At 41.7% G+C, this 17,976-nt stretch overlaps 2 protein-coding genes across 3 annotated transcripts in view; both read left to right on the top strand.

The window, feature by feature from the left end:
• On the top strand, positions 1-2,850 carry LOC125768180 (mannose-1-phosphate guanyltransferase alpha). Its single transcript, XM_049435509.1, has 4 exons — positions 1-352; positions 416-1,296; positions 1,363-1,483; positions 1,558-2,850. Exons 1-4 carry the CDS (start codon positions 313-315, stop codon positions 1,800-1,802), a joined length of 1,287 nt encoding a protein of 428 aa, XP_049291466.1. The 5' UTR covers positions 1-312; the 3' UTR covers positions 1,803-2,850.
• Positions 2,851-4,292: 1,442 nt separating this feature from the next.
• Positions 4,293-17,976, top strand: part of LOC125768163 (RNA-binding protein fusilli) — a 68,647-nt gene continuing 54,963 nt past the window's right edge. The window contains exons 1-2 of one of the 2 annotated variants that reach the window (XM_049435473.1): positions 4,293-4,838; positions 12,077-13,076. In XM_049435473.1, coding sequence (XP_049291430.1) covers positions 12,840-13,076 — 237 coding nt within the window. In that variant the 5' untranslated portion in view covers positions 4,293-4,838; positions 12,077-12,839. The remainder of the gene's footprint in view (positions 4,839-12,076; positions 13,077-17,976) is intronic. The other variant, XM_049435475.1, reaches the window with a different exon arrangement.

The following is a 17,976-nucleotide window of genomic DNA, read 5'->3' on the forward strand; positions in this document are numbered from 1 at the left end:
ATTGACGTGGAATTGTTTATTCACGGTGTGTTGCCAGTTGAAAAAAAAATCGTCAACAAAGTAACTCCGGAGCAAATTTTTGCGTCGAAACAAGGGTGAAGAAATCTTTATTTTATACGTGATGTTAATAACACGTAGATAGTTGGTGTTTGCTTTGTTGTTTTATTTTGAGTTCGAAGGCAACTTAGTTCCAGGGGAGAATCGAAAACGTTGCGATTTTAATACTTCTGACGAATACCACAAAAGTGGGCTTATCAGTGCTACGTGTCGATTGTTTTAATTTTCCGTTTTGCTGTTAGGTTGAGGCTAAAGATGCTGAAAGCCGTGATTCTGATCGGTGGTCCCGAAAAGGGTAAGCTAGGGCAAAAAGCAGACAAGAAAGAATGCAATACCAACCGGCAATTTTCCATTCCAGGAACCCGTTTTCGTCCACTCTCGCTAGATACACCAAAACCACTGTTTCCGGTAGCGGGGAAACCCATCATACAGCATCACGTTGAATCGTGCGTTCGGATCAAAGAGCTAAAGGAGATCCTTATCCTTGGTTTCTATCCCTCCACCCAGATGCAACAGTTTGTAAGCAACATGCAGAATCTTTACGACGTCAACATTCGCTATCTGCAGGAATTTACGGCCCTCGGTACGGCCGGTGGAATGTACCACTTTCGGGATCAGATTCGTTCGGGCAATCCAATTGCATTCTTCGTGCTGAATGGAGACGTTTGTGCGGATTTCCCACTGCAGGAGCTGTATGATTTCCATCGCAGCAAGAAGGAAAATGTGCTCGTTTCGATTATGGGCACGGAAGCAACGCGTCAGCAGGCCGTACACTACGGTTGCTTGGTGCTGGGCAAAGACGAGGAAGTGACGCACTACGTGGAGAAGCCACGGTCCTATCTGTCGACGCTGATCAACTGCGGCGTGTACGTGTGTTCGATGGACATTTTCGCCAAGATGGGAGCCGTGTTTCATTCAAAACAACAGGACTATAGCACGCTTAACAATGGCAACGGTAAGGATAGTGGCCATATTCAGTGGGAGCAGGAGATTCTTACACCGTTGGCCGGAACGGGCAAACTGTACGCGCTGCCAGTGAACAACTGGTGGTCGCAGATCAAAACGGCCGGTTCGGCCATCTATGCTAACCGACACTACCTCGCACTGTACAAGAAAGCGCACCCGGATCGTTTGGCAAACGTTGGTTCCAAGACGGAGAATGGTAATGCAAATCTGGTTTGCAATATTATACCGGATGTACACATTCACCCGACGGCTTCGGTACATCCTACGGCAACGGTAATTAAATATTTTGTGCAAAAAGATTTATTATTGTTTAACCTTTGAAAATATTGATATTTTCAGCTTGGTCCAAACGTTTCGATCGGGCCGGGAGTAGTGATTGGGCCGGGAGTTCGTGTTCGTGAATCCATCGTCCTGGAGAATGCAGTCATCAAAGACCATTCGCTAGTGCTCCATAGTATCGGTACGTTAGTAGAATAACGATGAATGGGAAGAAGCTGTGACATGTAATAAAGTTCAATCTTTACTCTCTTCTAGTGGGCCGAGGTTCGCAGATAGGAATGTGGGCACGAGTCGAGGGCACTCCGAGTGATCCGGATCCAAACAAACCGTTTGCCAAAATGGAAAATCCACCACTGTTCAACACGGACGGTCGGTTAAACCCGTCCATCACAATACTGGGTTATGCCGTTAGCGTGCCTTCGGAGATGATCGTACTGAATTCGATCGTACTACCGCACAAAGAGCTAAGTCGCAGTTTCAAAAACGAAATCATCCTATAACGGGTGGGATGTTACCGTGAGAGGGAGTTGATGGAAAGGATAGGTTACTGATATGTTACGGAAGGGTTTGATCAGTGGCGGATCAAGCTCCTTGGAGTCTCTAGGCGGAATAGCAATTGGGGGTCCTTATCAATACAAAAGTGCTCATCGGAATTAATTTACTTGAGATTTGAGACAAATTTTAGTTTTTGGTTCTTACACAAAATACACGACATTTTACATCGCCGGCTAATGTTATAAACTCACGTCTGGCAGAAACTGTCTTATCAATTACTTCTTGTAAAAATCTTACTTCCTATATTTCTGATTGAATCTGGTTTACTTACCGGAGTGTGGACGATACTTTGTACGCAGGATACTTTGCTGTCATAAACCACAGGAAAGGATTCACTTCGGAAGGCAAAATTGCTTCTTCGTGGCCACTTTGCTTTTACACACTTTTCTCTTTTCTTTTTTACATACATGAGACACTTTGGCATATTTAAAACACTACACTAGCCTACTACAATGGCTACATTTTTCACCCAATAGACGAATCACGACTTCACGCAATAAATAATAATCTCTTCGAGCAATAGATATCACTTTTTGGCACTAAAAAACCCAACCAACGCTTCCTTTTTCTCTATGCAGAATGGCATATAGGCACTTCTATGCGCTTAGGCACATTTAAAACACTACACTAGCCTACTACAATGACCACATTTTTTAAAACACGAATACACGCAATAACCAAAAAGCTTATTTAGAAATTGACATAACTTTTTTTCATCACAAAACAACACTTCCTTTTTTCTGTGCCAAAAAACCCAAACACTTCAATGCGCTTTGGCACATTTTAAACACTACACTCGGCAAAAAATGGCCGCATTTTTCACGCAATGAACAATAAGCTCAACGAGCAATAGATATCACTTTTTGGCACAAAAACCTTGCTGACACAAAGGCACATACGCACTTCAACATGCTTTGGCGTATTTAAAACACTATTAAACGCATTTTTAAAAACACAAATTCACCAAATAAGCAAGCTCATTGAGAAATGAACATCACTTTTTTTCACCAAAAAACCACCAACACTTGTAATTTTTTGTTCTATTCACTTAGCACAGCTTAACACAGTATGTAGCAATAACTTATTTTATGAATTATGAATTTTATAAACTAGTACGGAGGTTATTAACAAAAAAAAACACGACGCGCTTATACCATGGTTTATGAAGAAAAAACTCGTTGACAAAATTCATTACACAAACACAAATGCAAATAATGTGCAAGCTTAGTACACGCATAGTACACTCTCACTAACAAGCGTCATGACGCTGACACAAACCCAAGCCGACGCCGCCATCAATTTGAACGCGTGCTTATCACATTTTCACTGTTTAATATCACAAAAAACAAACGAATTGTTGTACTAACTATTGTTTTTATGCAATAAGATCCTCGAGGATCACTTTTTGACACCAAACAACAACTTTTTCCCACTTTTTTTTATGCACAAAGAAAGGACGCCGCTTACCGCTTTTTTCCATGACTCACACGTATTGATACCCGATCGCTACTGATCGCTCCTTCGCTCATTAACATTATCTCTCCTGTTTCGTTATCACGACACACCTACACAACTGTAATTAGCGAAGCGGCCGCCCGATCGCATCTCTCTCATTTATTCTTTCGCACACTTTTCGCTCTCGATTCTCCTCTGGATTAAATTCGTTCTTACATTTATGGCATTTAAAAATTTTAATAACTTAAATAACATTGTTGTGATTAGTAGGAAAACGCTTTAAAGGGGCGTTGGTTCGATTATGCGGCGATCTGAGAATTAGTTAGAAAATGAGGACCCTTTCCCATACCATGGGGTTCCCCATACGGGGCTAGATCCGCCACTGGGTTTGGTGACACCTGCGCCATTATGTTTTATGTTAATTCCATTATATCAAAGAAGAATATAAATTGACACCGAAGATTGCGATTTTTTCTAGTGTTAAGCTGAAAGCAGTAACAAAACCACAAATCCATCCATCCGAAATAAATGCTGTTCGGCAGATAGGTAAATTGGCTAATTTTCGGGGGTTTGGACATCATTCGAGGAGCGCTATAAAGATTCAGATATCGTTATCCTTGAAAACTCTTCACTTCCAGCGGCACTCACACAGAAAGCAACTCAAAATCACTCAAAGTGAGTTACTCGGGCCGGTTGGAACTGTCAGCAGGGAACGGTTTTTGGATATTGGACGCACATCATCATAATAGCGGACATGTTGTTTTAAATATTCAACGCTTAAAAAGTAAAACGCTTACATTAAAAAGCATTATTTTTTTTATAACGATTTACTAAAACTAAAAATAAGTATACAATAGGTAAGAAATTTATTATTTGCTTAACTGTCCGGAGGATTACTCCAGTATAAACAGTAACGCGGAAAGGTTTCGAAGGCTGCAAAAACTGCACATTCACAGCAGCAGCAATCGTGTTGATCCCTCCAATTCCAGTTCGGTGGTACTCAGTGGAAGCAAAATGTTGGCAGTGGGCAGAAGCGTTTCGTCTGTGCATGGGTATAGACGTAGTGGGATTTTCACCGTTCAACCTGTTGCGTGCGAAAACTACAACTGTCCAGTTGATTGTGGTCATTTGTCGAGTTGTGACACGGAGCGAACATTCCGGGACGTGGCCAATTTGTCGTAGACGGACATTGTGCTCAGCAAATGAATAGAACTGTGCAAAAGGGGTGTCTGTTTCCTCGATCCAAAATATTAAGATGCGTTAGTGCACCACTAGCAAGGATTTGCTAACTGTTTTGTGCTTGAACCAGACGATTTGCGCTGTAAAGTGTGATTTAGTATCCTTGCGAGTGTGTACCATCAAAATTGCATTTGGTGCTGCAAAAGAACACATCAGCAACAAGTGATTTCGGCATTCCGGAAGAAAACATAAAAACGGCAAATAGATTGATTTGTGGTGTATATGCGTAGGAATTGTGTAGTTATTGTGGTGCGTGCGTGTTAGCTACTAGTGGTAACCGTGCAAAGGTGAGTAGATAGGTGAAATTTTCATGGTTTGATGGAACGCAAACGCAACAAGTATTTTACACATTTTGCCACATCAAAGGTGGCTTGTGTTTTATTTTCTTTCCATCCCGAACTTCCTTCCCCTGTTTCTACCCTACCCGCACCTGCGCTGACGTATTGTGAAAGATCCAGGTGAGACAGGTAGCCAGTGTTTTGTAGCAGCAGTGTTACGGTAACGAGCCAGAGCGCTTTAAATACGAAGAAATAGAATCAAAATTACATTGTTGCAAAGAGTTTTGTGTAAATTTCTGTTGAAATATAAAGTGCTTTCGGTAAATCGAGGGGAGCGATTGTTTTGCTTTTCGGTTGTGTGTGACAGTTTGTGTATGGTCTCACGATCCAACTAACATTCTTCTCACCTTGCCTGTTTGCTCACCTGGAACGCCTCACCGAGAAAACTATGGTAGCGGAATTATGTTGTTTAAGAAACTGTTTCATTTTATTTTTGGACACCTGAGCTAATGTAAAGTTTTTCTGTGCACTAATGATGCATTAGATATAAAAATGTCTCCAAAAAGCATTTGCAAATCGATGTTAATTAAACCATACCTGCGCGGCGCCCTCCAGAGGTGCGTGCTGTAGTTGTGTTAGTGAGATCGGGGAAGCAACTCACCGATTAGTCGGATCGATTGATTGCAGGTAGATGTGTGGAGAAGTATTGTGGTAGATTTATGTTTTCTTGTTCTTTTTCGCTCTCTCTCACTCACACGATGCTCACTTACACCAGCCTAGCTCATTCATTTTCCGCCTTTGAGCATTAAACATAATATGCAGCCTCCTTAGATGCACCTGCACCTAAATAACTGTACACCGTGGTGTGTTGGTTAGGTGGATGTGTGTGTGTGCGTGAGCTGAACCAAACGGCAGACGCAACATACTCTGGTGTCTGCATTACCCATTATCAGAGGGTTTCCTTTTTGCCACATGAAACGTCATATCCGAAGCGTGGAAGCGTTGCGGACGGATTGGTACGAAAGGTGAGGTACATTTTGATGATAGCACCGGGCCGGAGGATTAGTCGAGTCGCCAGCAGCGCAAAAGACAGAGGCAAGCTCTTTCATTCACTCTTCATTCATTTTAGGTGCATCTGCGTTGTTTGGTGAAATTATGTCCGGATATGCTAAGTCTTGCAAGTGTGGAAAACGAAGAAGAAAAAAACGTGCATTTTGCCCTTTTAGAAATTTGTTTCCCAGAGGATGGTACAATATTTGGGAGAAAGAGAGAGAAAACGTTGACAAACAACAAGGCTCACACGCAAGGAAGCATTTCTGCAACATTGGCGCACGGTAAACAATTAACACCCCATTAGTCGATTTTCGGACGGGGTAATGCTTCGGACAGTATTTGTGTCGCGTCTAGGATGTGCGCCGAATATTGTACAATTGTTTATATAGCCCTTCCTTTGCGGCTACGGATGCCTACTGCCAAAAGGTTGATGGTCATTCCGGCTGAAGATAGTATTAATTTGTATTCTTCAATCAGTGCTTATTGATGAGGGCGACTTTTAAAGACATTTTTATTGCCTAACCATAACGCAAAACGCATTCGGCGGCGGGACATGTCTGGTCAATAGGACCATAGGCACTAGGTATGATTATCCGATCACCATGATTCAGCTGTTTTTTCGCTGGTTTGTAATCAGGCGCTAAGTGGTTTTGTTTGCAACATGAAAATAGATTTTAAGTTAAATGGATTGGTTGTGTTGTTTAAGTTAATAAAAAAGCAGGATTTTAACTTTAAAAAATTCTCATTATTTTCATCCGAGCCAATATTATTCTGCAGGAGGTTTCAGATCATGTGAGGAATGGACTGATTCTTGAGCTAATGACAATACATAAGTCACAGCTAATCTGTTAGGGTAGTTCCTAGAAAAACGCCACTACTTACTAGCTAATAGTGTGCGTGTTTGAAATTAGTTTCTATTTTAAATTTCACTTAGAAATTAATTCCTTTCAAACATTGATAAAATCTCCCCCTCCAAGACGTTTCTTCACATGGCTGCGTGCGTGGATTTCTGTCAAATGAATTCGAGTCTCAATTTAAACGATTCGCTTCCCTTTGATCTTTTCTTTTTGTTTTTCTACACTGTATTCCAAGTGGTTTACAATAGATAACGCATTCCGGAACCGTTTAAACATGAATTTCAATTCGGAACACAGGTTTGAATTCTTTTGTTGTAACAGGAATATTTTTTTTAGAAAAATATTTTTAAATTGTTTATTTATTTTTTTCTAATTGTGTTAAAAAATGTGCGTTTTTTGTGTCTTAATAAAAAAAGGACTTGTTTTGTGCGCTATATCAGGAAGTAGAACACTTGATGCTATTTCCGTAATATTTTAAACCACGCACAAGGCGGTGAAAGTCTGCGGGTGGTTACCATGGCTACATTAATGCTGCTTTGGCTGCTGGAATGTTGTAGTGGGGTGGGGATTTTTCCTTGTCGGACGGGTTGACTTGGGTGACTTTGATTCACGGCACACACAACAGGTGACAAAGTTGTGCGGTGCGAATGGAAGAAAGAGAAAACTAGTCTTGAAGAGAGTGAGAGGAAGCGGATAAAAGAAGACGGTAAAGAACGGGAGAAATGTGTGGAATGCAAAACACAACCGCTAAATGGTGCCATGCTGAGGGAGGGCAGAAAACCGAAAAATGCGTAAGGGTGTAAGGGTGGCAGCATTTTAGGGGAGAGTGAACACAAAAGTTTGTAATATTGTTGCTGGCCGGCAAGTGTGTTATCATCCGGAGACAGTTTCGGCAGTAAGGGGTGAATTACATTTTTTCCCACAGTTTCTGCTAGGTCTTTATTATGGCGGAAGTACGGCCAATGTTGCATATGGTGTGGGGGGTCCTAGTCCTCGAAATATTCACCGATTATTCACAGATTATTTTGAGCGATTTTTGATTCAGATGCTTGATTTATGCCTTGATTAAGCCTATTATGAGTATTATACCTTTGATAGAAATTTAACAATCCGTTGACATGTTTCCATACAATCAAATATCAATAAATCCAAAATATTTAACTATGGCGTATTTAGTAACGGTGCAGAAACTGCCGTTATCAACGAAATCTTGTCCGCTGTGAACATGTATGCGTCAGATCGGTGTTTGCATCCGGTTCCCTACTCGGATTCAAATTCACACAGAAATTGGATCGCGGTTGGTGCCATTTGTGGCAGTTTTTCGTAGTGGATGATAATAAATCCTCTTCATTCCTTTTAGAACAACAAGTTTTTACTAAGCCCCTATCGGTTTTGGAAAACTAGAAAATCCACCATGGCAATATAAAACCCCCCATTTGTGTGAGAAATAGGGTGGAAATAATGCAGATAGCAGATCATTTCGTGCACTGATGGGTGAATAAAAGATTAAACACACAGCACACGCACAGCTTAACGATAAACCAATCGAAACCCGAAACGTGTTATAGGAAAAGCCAAACTTAATCAACTGTAATTAATTGGTGTGGCGTGTTGCGGCGATATGGCGTGAACGGGTTCTCCGATGTGTGTCGTCTGCTGGCGACACATTAGCTAATGCATATTTCTTGCTGCATCAAATGTGTCGCTTACTGTTAGTTTGGTTAATCCATCTTCAGCTAAATGTTTATCTGCATCTAATTAGGAGAATGATCTTATTTAGTTTGCGTTAGTTTTTGAAGGAATATATTTTTTTACCCAAAAATCTTTTTTTTTATTCATAAGGAACCCAAAAATCACTTAATAAAGAAACAATTTTCGAACCATTTGCAATGTGATACAAATTATAGTTTTTACTACATAATTTCCAATAGGCGCGCCAGGGCGTCAGGGTCGTCGCATTTGGTCAATAAATGCCAGTTTTGTACGAAAGATTTAATTGAAAGCACACGCGACGAACCTTTCTCAGCTCAAAGTTTCTCAAGTCGACGAAAATGTTTGTTGCGCACCAATCGCGTTGATCATGCGTTTGGAAATGGGTAGATTTGTTTAGTGTAGTGTGTAGCTTTTCTCCCCCGAGTGATATGAAGGTCGTGCGTTTCCGATGCGATCGTCCTTTTCACGCGCACTCACGTGGCCCTTTCATTTGACCGGGGGATTGGGGATGGGGGATCATCTCTCGCTCGCTCACACATCAAATGAAAGCAATTGAAATTGTGTGTATGGGTGAACAAGAAAGATGAAAAAAAACTATCCACCCTTCCCCCCCTTCCCCTCCCTCTCTGGCGTGATATGCTGCTGGGTGCTGAAAAGGGTGGATTTGATTAGAAACGCAGAGGCACCACGTAAAGGGGTGGAATCAATTAGCTTTATGAGCGCGCGCTCCTCACCGTCTGATGCTCTCACGATGACTCGACGTTATGAGAATGATCAAGTTGTGTGCGAGCGTGAGCGATCAATGCTGGGGAAGATCGTGTTGTGCCGCCGAGGGAGAGAGAGACAGAGCGAGGGTGAGAAAAAGGGCCGGGAGTGATGGGTGGGGTGCACCTCAACAAGTACCTTAGTCAACATAAAAACCACCCCGCTGAGACAGGGTGGGGGGGAGGTTTTGGGTGTGCGTTTTGGCGTCATTTTTGCGAGTGACACCTGTTTTGACGTCTGGCCGAGGGTCGCGCGCGGTCGTCATCGTATGGATTGTTGATTTAATACACGCTGCGTATGTATGTGTGAGTGCACACATCGTTGGTTGGATGGACACAATGCTTACGATCAAAACCAAAAATGGCGACGAAGTTAATCGCACATTGGGACGGGGATTGGCGGGCTATTGGTGCGTTGTCGGTGGGCATTCCAAAGTGATCATCTTCTTCCGAAGAAAAAAAGAGTAAGTTCATTGCGATCGATTGGATTTGGAATTAGATAAGAATTGGAATTGGGCTGTAAATATAGAACCAGCGTCGCTTCGCTCGAACCACCGCCCGATCGTCTAATGAACGTCAGAAACTGCGTGTACCTTTCGGCGTCATTCGTGACACGTGTACGGCTTGATCTGGCTTGGTGTGTGCTTCACCACCCGATTCACCCGTGTTTCATTTCTACCTCTACTGGAAAGGAATGAAGATGATGATGATGATGGTGACTCCAAAGTGCGCGAACCGGTCTCACGCCCGAAGTCCGGTTTTGTGGACGGATACATTCCGTGCCGTTGTGTGCTACCCATGCTCCCGTGTATGGGTATGGTGAGATGAATGCTCATCTGCAAGCGTATACGTACCACCGTCCTTTCATCGACTCATTCCTCCGTCACTATTCTGGATGCTGTAAATTCATTCTTGACCACTTCCCAAAAATGAGTCTGGAGGACAGAATCTTCCTTGGTACTGAGATACCTTCTCAGTACATTTGACTGCGCTTTCTTTCCGCGTTTATTAGAATAAGGTAAGATGATTTGATTGAAGTCGGTTTATCGAGAGAAATAAAAAAAAACAATACGAATGTGTGTACAGTGTTTGGTTTTTTGTTTTTGGCCTCCCGGGAGACTTTCGGTTTATTTTCCGTTTGCATTTGTTACTCTTTCTCTTACGATCGGTTGCGTTTTCGGCATTTCTTACGTACGTATAATTTCTTGTGCTTTGCTTCCTGCTGTACGTGCGTGTTGGTTAGCTGTGTGCTGAATGTGCCTGCACAGTGGTCTGAAGTGGTGATGATGAATTTAAAAATGATTTTTTTGTTTCAAATTGTGTACATTGAAGATTGAAGATGAGAGAAAAAAACAAAACAAGACAACACAAAATGATCTCCATCTTCTTGTGATCGTTTTTTCTAAACGTACATTAACCAACTGTAGCCATTTTTGCACCTGTACACGAAGAGTCTCAAATGGTGAAGACGGTAAAGCACGCGCTATTAGTAAATACGCTCTCGGTCTGGGTTCAATTCTCGACTGTTCTGGCATTATTGGTACACACTCATTACTAAGCCAAGATAGATGAAAGCGTACCAAGACTAATACAATATGTTACGGGAAAAGAAATCAAGTAACTAAAGAATAACAAAATGAGTTTTAATTCGAAAAAGTCACATGGAGATAAATAATATATTTTGGGACAATCTTGTTGAAAAAAGGGTCAGGAAAAGAAAATATATTAATTATAAGCAATTATTCTTTTTGATTAACTATCAACTTTTAAGTTTAATTTAAACAAATTATGCATCGTAGTGTGAACTTTCATTCAAAGAAAAGAAAAATTATTAGCCATGTTTTGCATTTCTTTCCCTCCCCCCCTCTGATTAAGGGAAAAACGCAATTGAATTATGACCACTGCATTTGCAAACGGTCGCCAATTTTGCCCACGGTGGCAATCAACACCCCATATCGTATGATATACACACAAGTGACGTGATCCACGTCGTCCATATTATTTCTCGGTTCGGTTTTGGTTGGTTACATTTTCGCCTGTTTCTCGTTGTTGTGTTCGTTGTTGTGCTGGCAAAGGAGAGAAAGTTTCCCTTGGCCCGATGAACGGACAGCAGAGACGCAGCACCTAAAGACGTTTTTTTTTTGGTTATACACAAACACATTGCCACCGTTTCATTCGTTGGTGTGTGGTAGTGGGTTGATGATGATGTTTGGCTTTTGGGGCTTAATTTTCCGAACCTTGGTTGCGTACCATCATACACCGGTACCGATCGTATGGACATCACTCCGTAACGTCGATCGTTCGGGCGGGATAATATTTTTGGTGTTTTTTCTTCTACTTCCAAAGGTATAAACTCTGTTCTTCGTTTAGTGTGTGGTGTGGTCCACTATGCTGTGGCGTCCTTTTTATCCTCATTCTGCGTTCATGATGCGTGTTGTTGGTTTTTTTTCAATCCCTTTTGTTAATGATGATGTTGCTGTGAGTGGACAATCCTTTCTGTTCGGTGTAAAATTATTGCGAACGGTTATTCCGTTAGCTTTGTGAAAATATTACTCGTGTGTAAAATGCCTTGTAGAATATGCATCTCCGAAAGCAATACAACTTTTTTTTGTGTTTTTGATCCTCCGGAATTTTTGGGTGGTGTCCAATTGCCTGAAATTCTCTCTCACTCCCTTCTTCTCATAAACAATCGCATTCAATTGCAGCATGTAATTAATTGTAACATTTTATTTATCTTTCTCCATACAAACCTTCGTACTTTAACCTTCATGCGTTTCGTCCAACCTTACTCAGGAATTTCTTCATTTCCATCCATTTTAATGTTTATTTTCTTGCATCTTTTCATTTCGTTTACTTCCAGTGTGCAATCAAGCTGCAACTTCCAGCGTCCCCAAAAAAAATCGTACGTTCCACGGTTTACGAGAAAGTTCTGCCAACGCCCCAGGCGTCATACAACAATACAAGACGACAAAACAAAAAAGTGGTTTCTTATCGGTGTAAAATAACAATACTACTATCGTGTGCATACCTTTCGCAACCAAGGTATCGAATGAAGCAAGATGCAATGAAATAAAATCACCCCGTTAAGGAAACGTACGACTTCTTTTCGTTAGCCACGGTCATGTTTTACCATTCGCCGCTGGTCAATCGAAGTAACGAAGTTAGTGAGGAAAGTTCGTGCAAAGGAAGTTCCGTCCGAGGTGGAAGAACTTTCGGTATGCTAGTGCGTTGAAAACAGTGCCTTCCCGTTAATGCTTTTAGTTTATTTGCTTTGTACATAAGAGTGTTCGAGGACACGAATTTCTTTGTGCTGGTTCACGAGGAAACATTAGCGTTTGTTAAGGTAGAAAGTTAAAGATACAAAAGTGTGCATTATATTAGTGTTATAAAGTGATATTTCAAACAAAAAAAAGAAGGAAAAGTACTTATCCAAACGGCTTAACTTCTAGTGTGTACAGATCTTGCTGCTGAGAATTAGCGTCAGCAGCTTCATCAAACTTACCATTCTCGTTGACAGACTAGCGATAGAGAGAGGGAGAAAAAAACAATCCACCACTCATAACCCGCGCAAAAAGCTCTCTGAAATCCGCGCAATACGACGGTGTTTGGGGGTTTTTTAGGATATGCCGTCACTACCCAGCATCCAGTTGCCGTCCGTTGCCACCAACAGTACCACCACCATGGTTACCACCGGATCGGGATCCAATCGTACGATGGTAGACACGAAGCAGATGCTACTTCCGGGCCATGTGGCGGTAATGCATGTGACGACATGCGGCCAAAGTGGGGCCGGGCTCGGTTCGGACGAGAAGGAGATCGTACTGCTGATTTACGTAATCATCGATGTGCAGACAAATAATGTAAGTACGAACCTGTACACAAGGGGATGCTGAAAAATTAGCAAAAGAAGACACAAGACAAAAGCAAAAAACTTACTAACATCATTCCTGGTCATTCGTCTTCTCAAGTCCACAAGTCAACTTGTCTGTGTGCGGAAAGGAAGAAGGTACTGAAGATTTGGGTGGAGATTTTGAAGCTTTTTTTTGGACGCGCGCGCGTTACTCTTCACCCCGCAGTGTGTTTACACACAAAAAAACCCGACGACGATAGACGCGACCAGCATAATGTCTACTACAACATGTGTGCGCACAACCTTGATGTGTCTTACAAATGAGATCTTCAGGTGATTGACGAAAACCGAGAAGCGGATGTATCCCTTCTATAAGATGTACCGCTTGGTTTGCAAGTAAATGTACGCGTACTGTCAGTCTGTGTGTTTTAATTCTTGCTGTTCTCGTCTCCAACTCCAAAAAATAACAATACGGACACTCCTTCGTTTAGCACGTCTGCTTAGTTCGTGTGTGGTTTGCAGCAAAATGGGCATAATTTTTATAGCATATTGAGTTTTCAAGGAATTTTGGAAATACTTCCTTGTCCGGTGACACGCTGTCCAATATTTATTACAAAAAAATATCTCTTGATCAGCTCAATCTTCAGTTTTTGGGCATTGCTTTTCTATCAAGAGTTCTTCCTAAAAGCATTGCGAATTCATATGTTCCAATATAAAGGTGTAATCTCGGAGATACGCTTTTCGAGATCATGAAGATATGCGTATCTCGAATTTCTGCAACTGTCAAATCTGGTTTACACTTCAGGGTTCGAACTTTCTCATAGAAACATAAAACAACTCTATCATCAATCGATCGGTAGCTCAATCAGCCCCAATTTTTGACAGTTGTGGCAATTTGTTGTCAAATATCGAAACTCTGAGATACTGCGTATCTTACATGTATGTTAATGCTGTTGGTTATTAAATTTTGTAGAAATGCTTTTTCTTTTTATACAAAAAAACAGCCAAAGTCAGAATTGCTAATTTTTGGCAATAAATAACGGTTCAAAATTGGATGTTCCTCGGGTAATTGTTTAAATGCTACTTTTAAAATATAAAAAAGACCATCGTTATTTCGTTTCCATACTGTAGAAATCTCACGTAACTAGGGGTTGGTGTACATACCAACAATTAAATATCGATCACTGACTGACCTATAATGCGCGAATGTTGTTGTTGCGCACAGTTCGAAGTTCGAATCCGACCGGAAGTCTTGCGGTCGATGTACAGTTTTAATTTAGAGCAATGAATGGTGGAGTTAGCTTTTTTTTGGAGGTATTTGATTAAAAATCTAAAAGAAGATAAATATCTCTGTATGTCCAGAAAACCCTTCACACAGCGAGTACTTTACCGTAGCGGTAGTACCGCGTGTATGTGTGTGTTTAGATAGAATCTGCCGGGCGAAGAAAAGCTTCCCTACCGTTTGGTGAACCAGTTCGATCTGCAATCGCACTAAATTGGCTTCCATTGTCGTTTTTTTTTTCGAGGCCGCTGTAGAGGTTGATGATTTTACGTCCGCTCGGACGCTTAACGCAACGGGAGCTTTTATCCTCTCCTTCGTGCTCTTTCGCGCGTTACGATGAGAAAATTGGCATCGCATTTTGTTTGATTTACTGTTTTCGATCCTTTATTATCACGCTTAGCGCCGCACCGTACGATCCTTTTGATGAGTAAAAGGTGTCTAGCTGTGTGCCAGAGGGTAAGGGTTGTGTGTTTGATCGTAGCCGAAACAGTGCACGAGCGCACGATCAAACTATTTCGAACGGTCGTAGTAGAAAACAAAGGAAGCTCTTGATGTTTGTTCAGCAAATGTGAAGTGTTTGGTACGATAGGTCGGGGGAAAAGACGCTAAGTCTGCAGCAACCCTCCAGCGGGGGCTGTTTTCTTTTCATTGATCGATCGGCGTCTTTCCGAAAAGATCCGACCGACTTTACGCGCGGAATCCCGCTGCGGAACAGGTCCACAGGTACTGAATCGCCATCATCACGTAACCTTACTACCGGCTATCAATCCATTCTTATGGCGATGCGCTTTTTTCTCGCTGATTCAGGTTGAAAATGAATTGCTTTAGAATGCCGCTATAGTATACTACGACGGTGTGTGTGTGTGTGGAGGTCATTTAAAGCAATAAATTATTTTGATGAACAGTAGATTGAATTGTTATTCTTCACACTCTCTATCCCGACCGCACCAGCAGGTCCGTGTGTGTGTGCGCGCGCGTGTGCTTTTACCGTTTGGTTTTTGCGAGTTAAGATGTAAAAAAGAAACGAGTAACAAACCGGACTGTAATCTGAATGGGCCGATTAAGTTTTGTGATAAATGGTGCATCTTTATGGGTCTTCCAGGTGAAGAGCCATCAGGCAACTATCGTTTCATCAGCGATAGCGTAACTTCAAAAGAAGAACGGTGTTTTTTTGAATGTTTCGTTTTATTGTTTGCGAAAGCTTACCATTGATGAATGATTTATTTGTTGAGGTTGATTTGCACCTTTAGTTTGAATGATTGAGCACTTACTATAGTTTTTTGTATTTTGGAAAGATTTTTTTACGTTGCTTTTAGTCATATGTTTTAAAAACTTAGGGAAGAATATTTATGTTGAAGTCCTCAATACCATACTAAACAATGTCAAACTGAAAAAGATTTTCTTCTTTTTTTATTAAATTATTATGAATAAATGGATCTTTCGAATTCTTAGAGGATGCAAAAAATAAACGAGGAAATCCTTATTACGTTTGTTAAAAAATGATTTACTTTCCTATTCTTTGCGAAAATGTGCGAAAAAAGATATTGAATGTTGGTGGTGGGATCAGCTGCAGATTGTCTATTACGAGCCAAAAAACAACCACTTTATAGCAACGGTTGTGTTATGTAAAGGTTTTTTATTACAAAGAAAACCGAAATGCCCATCTACACACAGGAGTTGAGGCCGGTCGCGCATAATAGTTGACCTGTACCTCATCGGAAGTGGGAAATCATCAAAAAAAGTCCTAAAATTCCAGAACCCTTTTTTTCCCTTTTTAAATAAACCCATGCATCTTCAATGCATCCAATTCTTCGTTAGATAACATGTTTGTAAAATAATCCAGAAGCGCAACAAGGAGAGTGCATTAGGATATTGAACCGATTGGAATAATGCATTGCGCATCCGCTTTACGATTCTGGGCCATCATTCGTTCGGTTACCTTTAGGAATAAAAAGAGGTCAGCTTAGGTGCAGGCTTACTCTGCTTAGCTGCTTGCGGCCTGTGTGAATGACATTTTCGTATCGTATCGGGGCCTCACTAGATCTATCGTGCGAGAGGGTCATTTCCGGTTCGGACATTGTCATTGTATGTCGGTATGAGAACAAAACCTTCGCTTTTTAGTCAATAAGTTACCCTAGGTGGTGATCTCGTGTGTATTTTAGGAAGGTAATAGATAATTTTAGGGTATCTTCATCTAGGAGGGAGAGAGAGAGAGAAAGAGAGACGAAAAGCATATGTATCTTTTTTGGATGTAAAAGCAAAGCGGTCACTAGAATTTGGAGTAAAAGATAAGAATGAAAAACGGTTCTAAGGGTGAAGTTTTTGATGCCTTCCCTTCTGTCGGCAGTCGTGATTGCAGCAGAATGTGTGGATGTGTTTACGGCCAACAGACCGGTTGACCAGAGGCCCCGTTTCCCGTGCGTGTTAAAAGTTTGTTGCATCATGTAAAATTCATGATCCACACTGTCCGTCCACCGTCGTGTCGTTCACTGTCATTTTGTCGCCGGGGTCGAAAACTAAGGCTGACCCTGTGCCAACGTACGACGTACGTAGACGCTCCGAGTACGGTTTCTTCTGGGTTTTTTTTCCTGGACAGTGTCCGTCTTCGAACCGCGTACCAGTTGCGTGCGCTCTACTTTGAGGTCAAGAAGCTGAAGCTCTGAAGTACTTCGTTGGACGGTTGCTTTAAACAAAAATCCAAGAAACACATTGTGACGGAACCTTTCTTGGTGCAGCATTGAAGAATGTTGCAGTTTTAGTACAATTTAGTACAAAACATTTTTGACAGACACTTTTACGCAATTGGTTGCGGTGCAAGGAAAATGAAGAATAACAACCCAAAAGACTCCCCACACTGCACAGTAGCATTTTGTTTATTCATGGACTACCCCCTGGCTGTGAGTGCATCATTGCATGCATGCGTGCCGGTCAGTTAAATTTGAGTAGAACTTTATTCGTTATTGAGGCATCAAAATGTGCATAATGATCTCTCCCCTCACCAGCCAGCTTTTCGGTGGATCCTTAGCGTTTTACTGCGTTCCTCATCCTCGTGTTTGTGCGCTTCCGTTTGTTAAGTATGTTTGAGAAATTATTTTCCAAACCAAACCATTTTTACCGACCCGAGCCGACAACGACGGGCCGTTTTGGGGCGACAACCGCGGGTAAAGATGGTCGAGTGTTTCGTGCCGAAAGGAAATTACCGTTTGACACCAAGGTCAAGTTGTCCTGGTTGTGGCTATCGGGGTGGTGGTGGTGGCTCACCGGGTTCCCAACCGTCTTGAGAACACGGGAGGGAAAAATTCTCCATGACGGCGCTACCACGGGGTGCTCTTGGCGGGACTTAATCGTATGTAGATTTATGTTGCTGTTGTGTGCGGTTTATCGTGCACTCGAACCTTGCCCATCGGTGTTCTTGTCCGCTCGGGGGTTGATTTTTGTGACAGTGGTACCCGTATTGAATGGAATGGCTAGGAATCGTGTGACACAGACGAGGCACAGGGGAGGTTTTCTTAGAACTTGGTAACCACAATACCATACTGCACGAGGTTGTCCCCGAAAAGTAAATGGAGATAGTACTAATTTAAGTGTGTTAAGTTATACTTACGATATTATGTGTTTTAAGTTAAAT

The sequence above is a fragment of the Anopheles funestus genome, chromosome 3RL (genome assembly GCF_943734845.2).
Source record: "Anopheles funestus chromosome 3RL, idAnoFuneDA-416_04, whole genome shotgun sequence".
NCBI classification, from domain to species: Eukaryota; Metazoa; Arthropoda; class Insecta; order Diptera; family Culicidae; genus Anopheles; species Anopheles funestus.

Coding starts and splice junctions, on each gene's coding strand:
- LOC125768180 (XM_049435509.1), top strand. CDS start 313: ATGCTGAAAGCCGTGATTCTGATCGGTGGTCCCGAAAAGG. Junction 353..415: donor GATCGGTGGTCCCGAAAAGG/GTAAGCTAGGGC, acceptor TTTCCATTCCAG/GAACCCGTTTTCGTCCACTC. Junction 1,297..1,362: donor CGGTACATCCTACGGCAACG/GTAATTAAATAT, acceptor TGATATTTTCAG/CTTGGTCCAAACGTTTCGAT.